The sequence below is a fragment of the Medicago truncatula genome, chromosome 7 (genome assembly GCF_003473485.1).
Source record: "Medicago truncatula cultivar Jemalong A17 chromosome 7, MtrunA17r5.0-ANR, whole genome shotgun sequence".
Classification (NCBI taxonomy): Eukaryota; Viridiplantae; Streptophyta; class Magnoliopsida; order Fabales; family Fabaceae; genus Medicago; species Medicago truncatula.
Window position 1 is genome coordinate 7,603,644 of NC_053048.1, and position 11,619 is coordinate 7,615,262.

Genomic DNA, 11,619 nt, shown 5'->3' on the forward strand with positions numbered 1-11,619 from the left:
AACAAACACCTAATATTTTTTTTATTTCATTCCTTTTTCCCTGTCCTCTCCTCTTATTCTTGATATGGAGCCTTCTTCCTCGCAAACAACTCAGATTTGCATCAATTTAACCCAATTCTGCAGCAACCAATGACAATATGGACAAGAATTTTGGACAATTGATTATTTTGACTGAATTAAAAATAATAAAAATGAGACAGCATGATTCAAGTTCATCACTACATTTTTGGCTACCACTCATACACAATCCCCATAAAATTAGGTCCAGAAGCTTCAAACACAATCATCAATGGCTGCCACTCATCGAGATATATATTTTCTATATGTACACAACCTAATATATGAACCCCCATCTTCCTTCTCTTTCTTCCAACACCAAGTATTTGAGCAAGTTCTAACACCCAATTATTTTCTGGGTTTGTAAATTTCCCTCAAAATCAAAATATAGAAAACAATAATATATTTGTTGTCACTACTGTAGTCACTTATGTTGTATGCAGGTAAATTAAAGTTTAATCAAAATCTACCATTAATTTTTTTAATCTACAATTTATGTCACAAATTGGCTTTAAAATTGAAATCTTCAAGTCTATAACAACCCAAATTTGCTTTAAAATCACATATTGAAGGGTTATTTGATTGGTTTTGCTCCATTAAAGTTGTATGTGTTGTTGCTGGAAAAAAAGAAGGAAGACGGGGTAGAGAGAAGAGAGAAGGGGTAATTTAGAATAAAATATAGCAATTGAGTGTTGGAGGTGTATAGTAAATAATTTGATCCAAAAATTAATTAGTCCTTATCCAATGGTTCATATTTCATTTTTCTAAAAAAAAAATAAAAAAAATAAATATCTCCTACGGTAGGAGATCTATTCAGGTCTCCCACCATAAATGAAGCCATTTATGGAAACTTAAATCATTTTGACTTTGTCAAATGTTGATATGATGGGACCCATTCACAAAAATGTGAGATGACATATTTTTCTTAATTTTTGAAAAAAGAGAACGAAAAAACATGAAAAATATGGTGCAACAATGTAATCAGAACAACAGTTGATTTTGACTAATTTTCAAGTTATATGATTTCCCGCACGGTTCTATTGCATAGTGTGTTTAAGGGTCAATTAGACCAAGATAAAAATATCGTTTTAACCAATTGAACTGATATTTGTTTTTCTTTTTATATACGAAGTGACAAGTTTTTACTGAAATTCACACACGTAATTATGTGATTTATGAATTTGAATGTAAATAAAAGTGTTCAGTCTAATAACATCGAATGTTCTTTACCAGTTGAAGCATGCATTAGAGACAACTAAATTTCATTTTGAAGTTAGACTATGAAAATTAAGGGCAAAGATAACATAGTCCGTGATTTAACTTTTGTCGCTTAATTTTTTTTTTTGAAACAACAAAGATATTATTAAATCGGCTCTATTAGTAAATATGTTTGTAAGTCCTAATTTAAATGATAAATTTCAAGATTGTTAATAATCAAAACTCAAAATCTCTTTTTGACTGTGTGTCAGTTTTCAAATAATTGTCATTGTATCTAACATAAATAAGAGTTTTATTAACGAGTATTTCTAAAATATTTAAACATTTTAAAATAAAGGCAAAATTACACTTTTGGTCCCTTAACTTTATTTTAGGTAACAATTTAGTCCTTTATCTTTTTTTCATTTCAATTTTGTCCTTTTGATCCATTTACATATGAATTTTTAAGCTTAAAATTCATGATTTTATTTTCTTATGGTCTTTCAGTCTTCAAATCTATGATCCTTGTCTATGTTTGCATAAGAATATTAAATTTGAAGCTTGAAAATGTATATGAAAATGGACAAAAAGGACCAAATTGAAATGAAAAAAAGATAAAGGATCAAACTGTTACCTGAAATTAAGTTAAGGGATTAAAAGTGTAATTTTACCTAAAATAAATGATTATTCTTTAACGAGTGTTCCAAGTGTTTTGGAACAATCGTTAACGTTTATCAAATAATTTGTAAAAAAAACGTTTTTCCAGAAAATAATGGTACACTGAACTGGATTACTTAGAAAGATTCTGGATCAGCCAATTATCTCAAGACAAGACTGTACGTAAACACAGAAGCAGAAATCACACGTGACAACGACACACTACGCAGCCACTAAAAGTCAAAACAACTTACACGCTACGTTACAAAACGAAACGTGATTATCATAATAATAATCCATTAAACAACTCTTCCTATAAATAATCACTTATTATCCTTAATAAAACAACGTTATCGTTTCATTTTCTTCTTCTTTCTTCTTGCTTTCTTCGCACAATGGATTCTTCTGCTTTGAAATCTCAGTTTAATCACTTTCGCACCACCGCGAATTCGTTTCTCTCTCAATATGAACCTCTCACTCTTCTTCTTGTTCCTCTGTTTTCTCTGCTTATCGCAAACGCGGTTCGTTCGTTTTTTGGAGTTATTCATGATAAAGGAATCAAAGCTACTCTTTTAGGGTTCTTCATGAACTTCATCAAGTAATCAAAATCATCACATGCATTATATAGTTCATACTTTTCAAATAATTAGCTGTGTTGATTAGTGATTAGTCTTAATTATGTGTTTTATTGATGAAATTTAGTTTAACTTTTTTTATTGGTTTTACAGATTGATCCCTGGTGTGAAGAGTTATATAGATGCTGAAAAACAGAAGGTTAGTATAGTGTAGTAATAATTCTACTGGAAATTTGGAATGGCAAATTCACGTGTTTTTATTTTTTTATTTTTTTATTATACTCATTAATCGAAGTGTGATTTGTTTTTGGAATTGAATTTGATTATGGGAGATATACTAACTAACCTATGTAGCTCCTACACTTATAATTGCATTGAAAACTTCATTTTTAAAACTTTGACGGCACAAGTTCCAAGATATTCATACTATATTTGGTTTCCATAACTAATGTCCCTACTAGTTAGCATTTTCCTTTTTTAAATTATTATCAGTGTAGTGTATGGTGTCCCTGTTATTGCTTTATGGATACTAATGCATATTACATGTTTGTTTGTCAGATTTATTGATTAGTTTAGTTTTTTGTGTTTTTGAAATGGTGTATGCAATTAGTTAATTTTTTATTTTTATAATGGTGTATGCAATTTTTTGTTACAAGTGTTTGGTAACATGTTGTAGTATGTGGAATTACTATGAGTATTAAAATGATTTGGTGAAAGATGAGTATTGAACTGGGTATTGTGGTATTTGAGGTTTTGAAAGTGACGTGTTATTAATGGCAATGCCACTAAGTCAATATCGCTTTTGGGACATTTCATTTTAGTGTATGTGTCCATGTGATTGATATTTAGTGCACTTGTAGTACTTTTAAAATTGATGGTTTTTTTTTTTTTTCCATCATATGAAGCTTGTGAACTTTACCTTCACCTTTGGGACCAGTTTAGTATGAAGGTGAGAAAAGTTAGGTATAGGGGTAAATAAAATTATGGGTATGATTTGTTGGTAAAATTGTATTATAAAGTGATTAATGAATGATAAATTTAGGGTCTAGGAGGTGAAGAAACCAGGTGGGTTAGTTGAGTTAAGATTGTAGTTTTCATTTTATGGCATTTTTATTGTTCCTTAAGTGGTAGACTCTGAAGCATGGATACTTGTCCTACCTGATACGGGCATGCGACGATACTAGGTACTCCAGTTCGGTTAGTTGAGTTAAGATTGCAGGGTTCATTTTTGTGGCATTGTTATTGTTCCTTAAGTGGTAGACGAATAATTGGATTGGAAATGTAATCTTTAGGTCATATATTGTGGATGGTAACTAAAGCTGTTATTGATCTGGTCATTGAGCAGGTTGTGGATAAGTTGCAGTCTGATGGTAAATCTAAAAGAGAAGGTTGGAAGACAGAGTTGCCAAGCATGGGGTTGGGGACATCCGTCATTGAGAAAATGAGAGAGGAGAAAAGAAATGATGCAGTTTGGCAAGGCAAATGCTCTGGTACAGTGTATGTTAGTAATTTGTGTAGCATTAAATGTTCAATTCTGATCATATATTTTTGGGGTGCTTATATTTATTGGGGGGTGGGGGTCCATTTGATTATACTTGGGGATGATGACCTTTTTTTTATTTTAAATTATTTATTTCTTGCAGTTACATTGGAGGAGATGAGTCTGGTGGGCACTTTTCTGTCATAAATGAGGCTTGCTCAATGTTAGTAAGACCTGGAGAGTTTTCAGTTGAATATTTATGTTTCTTTCAATATTATTTTTTTGATATGCTACCGATGAACATTTTATAGAAACTGGTAAACAATAATTCTATTACCAGTATAATTGAATCTTAGAACTTTGTATTAAAACAGAACCAGTGGATCTACAGTATATCGCACCAGTAAGTGGCATAGAGACACTAAGAACAGATTGGTCTGCTAATGCCATAAAGTTTCTTCCAAGAAATTCGAGAGTCTTGGTCTCTCCCTCCCATTACCACTCAATAATTATCAAATAACCATTTTCCCCTTTCCTTTATTTTTTATTTATTTATTTATTTATTTATTTATTTTGAAAACTCAGTATCCGATCCAAGAATCGACTAATCCGAGGGGACCAATCCCACCGCCCACTTGCGGGGGTCCTGTTTAAAGCCAGAGCAAGCTCTGTATGGACTTAGCCCACCGAAATTGGCACCAGAGGGAATCGAACCTGAGACCTCTGGAGGAGCAAACTCCAAGATCCCAAGCCAACCACTAGGCCAACCCCAAATGGGTTCCTTTCCTTTATTTTTTATCCCTAAAAATAAATAACAACTTATTTTTTATGAACAAAAATAAATAACACACCCCTCAAAAAAATAAAATGACATAACTGACAAATAAAAACATAACTGCTGTAACTCTTATAATAAGAAGTCTAACACAATTATGTTATTTAGGTTTGTAATATACACATAATAATTGAGTTATTGTTAGTTCAGTGGTTCTGAAACTAAGTGTAATTTCATTATACCTACTTCAGAGTACCTACCCGAGCTTGTTTGCTTGTGGAGCTGGAGTCATCCCACTGTTAAGTACTATCATTAGATTATGTAATTTGCCTCAACACTAATCTGGCTTTGTAAATAATATTCCTCAGGCTTATAGGAAGAGTTTTCCTTATTGTTTGAACTTGAGAATGTTCAAAGCTAACCTGTGGTTATGACTTCCAATGAGCAATAAAATTGACATCTTGTTGCTAGTGTCATTGTGTTCATAATACGCATAATTGAATTTTGTTAGTTCAGTGATTCTGAAACAGTATAATTTCATTATACCTAAGTACTATTGTTAAATTATGCATTTTGCCTTAACGCTAAATGGCTTCTGACATAGTCTGGCCCAGGCAGTATAGGAACTAGGAAGTGCTTTCCTTTTTGTTTGAACTTGAAAATGTTCAATGCAAAACTTTGGTTATGACTTACTATTAGAAATGAAATTGACATCTTGTCGCTATCGAGACCATGTTCGGAACATGAACAGAACGAAACAAGACATTCTGTTCTGTTCTGTTATGTACTCTTTTAGTTCACTTTTCAGTGGAACCAAAAGATACTAATTTTTATTACCTTTTGTTCCATATTGTTCTGTTATGTTTTATTTTGTCTTCTGCTAAATTGTTTATCAAATCTACTTGGTTGTTACTAGATTATTAATAATCGTAATCTGGACTAGTTCTAATGTCTGTGTCTTTCAGAATTGTTTTAAAATTAGGCTATGACACTAAATTTGTTTATGATGTTGAGGCATTCAAATAACTGACAATTTAATGAATTTGACATCCTAAGGTTATTCCATGCTTATTAGGTGGTTTGCTGATACTGCTATGCTTTTGCATTCAACAATTAATGTTATTAAAATTTCAGGTTTGCACATACCAATCCTTTGCATTTGGATGTATTCCAGAGTGTTGTACGCTTTGAGGCAGAAGTGGTTGCAATGACAGCGGCACTTCTTGGTAGTAAAGAAAAGACATCTGGAGGACAAATATGTGGCAACATGACATCAGGAGGGACTGAAAGTATATTATTAGCCGTTAAATCATCTCGCGACTATATGAAATCCAAGAAAGGAATTACAAAACCCGAAATGTATGGCACTAATAATTCAGTATTATATCTTTGATATATTGTCTTCTTTTTAATATATTTTAAAATTAATTTTTCAATTATAGGATAATTCCTGAGTCTGGTCACTCAGCATATGACAAAGCTGCACAGTATTTTAACATCAAACTATGGCGTGTTCCAGTTGACAAAAATTTTCAAGCTGATGTGAAAGCAACTCGACGTTACATTAACAAAAATACCATTATGGTATGAAGTTACTCAATCATGCTATTTTATTATATTTTTTTCATTTAAAAGATTCAAACTTGGTATAGGGTGTTATATATTATGCAAACTCCTCGCAACTTTAATTCTTATTATCCACCGAAATTAACTATCATTTGATAATGCAGTTAGTTGGATCTTCTCCTGGGTTTCCTCATGGGATAATAGACCCCATCAAAGTAAGTTTCTTCAGTTTATTTCGTCTAATGCTGAAAAGAATTCATGAATTCAGCTGGCTTTCTGAACTACCGTAACATAGATAATTTGACAATTTCTTCTGTAGGAACTTGGTCAACTAGCATCAAACTTTGATATTTGTTTCCATGTGGACCTTTGCCTTGGTGGCTTTGTATTGCCTTTTGCTCGTGAGCTTGGGTATAGCTGGAACAACTTGTTTTATATTATTGAACTATTATTTGATATTGTTGTTAGTTTTGTTATACTTTTGCCTTTGATTTATTTGTCATTATTTTAGTTTCTATACTTTCTTACTTAAATTTGACCTGTGGAGCTAAATCTGTCAATTTGTTAGAATTTTTCTTCTCCACCTGACAACATATTCCAACTTATTTCTCAACTATCTGGACTGGACATCTTTCCAAGCATTAGAGGAACTACAACTATTTCACTTTTATCAAAAAAAAAAAATTCTCTGTATTTCGCATATTATGTTTTGATGGCTGAATTTATACCGAGTATAACACATAAAATCATTAATCCCAGCCCCACACAAAATGGGAATAGTGACACTGTCATATTGTACATGAAACATTACTCTTAACTTTTTATTAAATCCCATTACCAGTTTAAATAATTAATGTTTACCTTTTCCTCCCAGGTACCCCATTCAACCTTATGATTTTACTGTTAAAGGGGTTACTTCAATATCAGTGGATGTGCATAAATATGGGTTGGCTCCCAAAGGAACAAGTATTGTTTTATATAGGAACCATGATATCAGAAAGGTAAAAGTCTTTAATTTATATCAGTGGAAAATTTTAGTTACATTTTTTAACATTCTATCTGAATATGATGCATTTTGTCCTTCAAAAAGTATACTTCCTTTCTTTCATATCCACTTTTTCCCTTCCTTCGGTCAATATGCATCAGTGCTATAAAAGTAGCGATTTAAACTTCTTTTAATCCATTACCAATATTTTTACTTTCTACTTCATAACTTGATGTTTTCCGGAGCTAGTGATTTTTCATAGATATATGCTTCATTCCTGGAATATGAATTGTCATTTCTCTAGGCTTTTACACATATTGACATAGTTCAAGAGTTCTCTGTTTCTTACTCTTATTTAGGAAATCATGAAGAGTTGCTCAAAGAAATTATATTGCATTAGGGCACGTATAGTGAACAAATGACCTCTGTTTTTAGAAGAATAAAAATAAAGTAATTCCAGTATGAAACAGCCGATTAGGATGCATTGAGAGCGACTGTGTAAAGCTACTGTTCATAAGAATCGTCAAATAGGGTGCATTTAGTCCTTAAGTTCATTTACACTTAACAATTTAATTGACGGAAGTCGGTGAAAGGAAAGAAAAAAGAGAAATAAATAGCATATTGTCGAATCGTACAATTGAAATTGTTGATATGGAATTTCACCAATGGCCACGTGTATTGCAGTTCAAAACCATTTGCAATCCATATCCATGACATGGAATTGTACTATTAAAATGAAAAACAACATGATTGTAACATCTACCCCTGAGACCCTTAATGATGAATATACAATCAATATCTGAAATCTGAAGTGCATCATTATTTTTCACATGCCCAATCCTTAAAATCACCCTTATTTTAGTGCATTTTATATGAAACTCTCAATTACACTGGAATAGAAAGAGACAATTAAAAATTTACTACCCATGGAAAACATGAAATTTCATTCAGCAACAGAAAGTAGTTTAATCTTTTGGTGTAGAATAATTTCCCTAAATGTTATACAAAGTGAAAAAATAGTTTAGGAAGAGTGCGTCATCCTTGATGTATTTTTAATGTGGGTTCATCCTCTACTTCGCAGCAGTTTTTTATGTTTTGTGCAAATATTTTGATAAAAATGAAGTGATTAAAACTTTGTGGCTGTGCTAATTGTACAGTCTTTTGTTGCATTTGGTTGGACTTATACAGTGTTTGGTCCAGCGGTGGTGTGAACGCATCCGTGCGTTTAGTGTGAAACTCAAATATGTAGCTTATTAAAATTGCAGTGAAATCGGCATCGAAACACGAGATTGGTAATTTGGACGTGTAGCCAAACATGCTGTTGGACTAGAAAGGTCTTATTTAAAGTTTTCCTATTGGCCTCTTAAAGTTGTGGGATAAGATTACACTTACGGCGTTTCCCTGGTGTATTTATCTAGATTGTTTTCTCCTGTATGCGCTATTTCTATCTAATAAAACCTAGTATTTTTCTGCAAAAAAAGATGAATCCTATAAATATAACCTAGTTCTCTTTTATCTGTATTCCTCCTTCCCTCCTTTTTCATTTCTATTTTTTTATGGATTAACTTCTCTGCATCCTGCATTCCTTTGTTATTGGAAAATTGTCTGTTGACTTACTTGCAGCTGATTACTAATGTATTTTCTTTGTGGCTTCTGGACTCTACAGCATCAATTCGTTGCAGGTAAGACTACAACTTATTTCAGATAAATGTATTGGATAATTTTTTATTTTACTTATATGTTGAGGGGGACATATCAAGTAGTGAAGCATGAGAGTTGAGAGGATATAATCTTGTTCATACATTCGTATAACCACTTGTCTGTTAATGGGATTAACACCGTCGCCATTTTCTTTGCGGTTGCTCATTTGTCACAGTTACTGAGTGGTCCGGTGGGTTGTATGTATCTCCAACCATAGCTGGAAGCAGACCTGGAAGCCTTATTGCTGGTGCATGGGCGGCAATGATATCTCTAGGGAAAGAAGGTACCTGTCCATAACCTCTAAGAGTGTATCCGTGTATTGTCTGTTATTGGGATTAATTCCACAACCTTTGAAATAAATAATTTTATTCCCTTGCTGTTAACTCTCATGCAACAGTCCTAATGTATCATGTAAGGCTAATTGATGGTCCCATTCATTATACAGGTTACTTGGAAAATACAAAAGCAATTATGGAAGGATCAAAAAAACTACAAAAAGGGTACATAAACTGACTCTTTCTTTATCTATCTCGTGTGTTGTGTGTCGTTTAGATTTTTGAATGTAATGGTTATGTTATATGCAGCATAGAGGAGATTCCCGAGTTGTTTGTCATCGGAAGACCCGATATGACAATCGTGGCTTTTGGATCAAATGTTTTGGATATATTTGAAGTGAATGATATGATGTCATCCAAAGGTTGGCATTTGAATGCATTGCAGAGACCTAACAGGTTGGACTGGGGAATATCACACTTTCTAATTAGGATTCCGACCAATTGAGGATTCTGGCTTACTTTTAATAAACTGATTTTTTTCGTCTTCTTTGTGCATGAATCAGCATCCATATCTGTGTGACACTACAGCATGTACCAGTTATTGAGGACTTTCTAAGGGATTTAAATGAATCGGTGAAAACTGTAAGTTGTTCACTTATATAGAATCCTGGTTATAATTTGTTTATTTTTATAGGCAAATGTTAGTAAGTAGGAATTTACTTGGGAGTTTGGAGAGGAGGGGAGGACTTTGGCGGGAGAAGAGGAGAGAGAAAGAGAAACTTTCCACCTTAACTGTGAGAATGTTTTTGTAGAGAATGATAAAAGAATGCTTATGATTAATATATTTTTAATGTTGAGTATTATAAGTTATAACAACAAAAAAACGATTTGAAGAATTTATCGAGTCCTCCAGAAACCCCTCCAATACATTTTGAGTTCTCCATATTAGGGAGATTTTGTATTGTGAAGAGAAATAAACTTTCCATTGAAGTTGAAAGACTATTTTTCTTTTCATTTTTGTCAAAATGTTTTCCCCTCCCCCTCCTAAACTCTTTGGCTGTATTTAGAAGGGGAGAGAATGAGAGGGTTTGAAAAAAAGGAAGGATGAAGTGAAAAGAATGGAGAGCTTTGGGAGGCCATGACTTTAAGGACTTAAGTTTTCTTCATAATACAAAATTCCTCTAATTTGGGGGAACTCAAAAATTGCATTGGAGCAGTATTTTGGAGGACTTAAATAAATTTTCCTAATTCGATCTATGATTTTACAATACTCTCGATATTCAAAATCTATTGATAATAAATATTCGTTTATCATTCTTTACAAAAACACTCTTTTATAACAGGTGAAAAATTTCTCTATTTTCCCCTCTACTTCCCTCCCTCCAAAGTCATAATGCTAGTAGTTATCAGGGTTTAATTCTGGACCCTGCCTTTTTTGATAAAAACTCTGGTCCCCACTTAAAACACCTTCTGTCTCTTGATCTGTTAGTTCACTGACCAAGCTATCTACTTGAGACTTGGTTATAATTGGGTTATTTAGTACATGACAGTTGATGTTAGAGTTCATGGCTTGATACAGCCATCTTAACTTGATTTGTATCTTCTACTTAACTATTTTTGGTGTTTTGTGTGGTGTTAAATCTTTGTGTCCTGTGTGGTGTTCAATTTCAGGTGAAAGAAAATCCTGGTCCAATAACTGGAGGACTGGCACCTATATATGGCGCCGCTGGGAAGATGCCAGATAGAGGAATGGTCCAGGAATTGTTGGTCGATTTTATGGATGGCACATGCTAGTTTGCGGTTCATAAAACTGCCACATCTGTAATTTTATTTTTCAAGGGGAACATGTATCATTGTATTGTACTAGACCCCTACCAAATAATACTATTTGATTTAGACGTACATTCTTTCATATCATAAGAGAAGGAATTATAAGTGTTAAATTGAATAGATGAAAAATAAAGTCTAGTTGTTTGTGTGTACATCGAAGAGGTCCTATAATTTTTTGCTGTTGGTATGAATCGGGTATCCATTGCGTGTAACGTATTGGAACCACAATAAAAGGCTCTCGTTAATCTAGCTCAGGTGGTAGGAATATTACATAATATATGCAGGGGTTAGGATTCGAACCTTAAACAGCTCGCTTTATTCATCTTATAAAAGTTTTTTTTTTTGTCAGGTAGAGACAAAGATGAATTTCTAACTATTATGTTACTTGACAAAACAAACAAAAGCCACAGTAAATAGCAAAGCTCCCTCAAGAGAAATAACCTGTTACATTTTATGGGTTGAATTTAAACTCAAACCTTTGGAGAGAGGTCCTACCATATCTGGTCTATATGTAATCTTTT

The 11,619-nt window shown here is 32.9% G+C and overlaps 1 protein-coding gene across 1 annotated transcript; it reads left to right on the forward strand.

Annotated features, from left to right (window-relative positions):
* The first annotated feature begins 2,246 nt into the window (after positions 1-2,246).
* Positions 2,247-11,227, forward strand: LOC11437795 (sphingosine-1-phosphate lyase). Its single transcript, XM_003621694.3, has 15 exons — positions 2,247-2,509; positions 2,640-2,685; positions 3,832-3,983; positions 4,130-4,189; positions 5,876-6,100; positions 6,184-6,325; positions 6,472-6,522; positions 6,627-6,718; positions 7,182-7,308; positions 8,959-8,974; positions 9,169-9,276; positions 9,439-9,493; positions 9,578-9,724; positions 9,832-9,910; positions 10,940-11,227. Exons 1-15 carry the CDS (start codon positions 2,307-2,309, stop codon positions 11,060-11,062), a joined length of 1,626 nt encoding a protein of 541 aa, XP_003621742.1. The 5' UTR covers positions 2,247-2,306; the 3' UTR covers positions 11,063-11,227.
* The last annotated feature ends 392 nt before the right edge of the window (positions 11,228-11,619 follow it).

Excerpts from the sequence above, each read along its gene's own strand:
- LOC11437795 (XM_003621694.3), top strand. The coding sequence starts at position 2,307 with ATGGATTCTTCTGCTTTGAAATCTCAGTTTAATCACTTTCGCACCACC. Across the intron at positions 2,510-2,639 it reads TTCTTCATGAACTTCATCAA|ATTGATCCCTGGTGTGAAGA; the intron begins GTAATCAAAATC and ends TTGGTTTTACAG. Across the intron at positions 9,277-9,438 it reads GATATCTCTAGGGAAAGAAG|GTTACTTGGAAAATACAAAA; the intron begins GTACCTGTCCAT and ends TTCATTATACAG.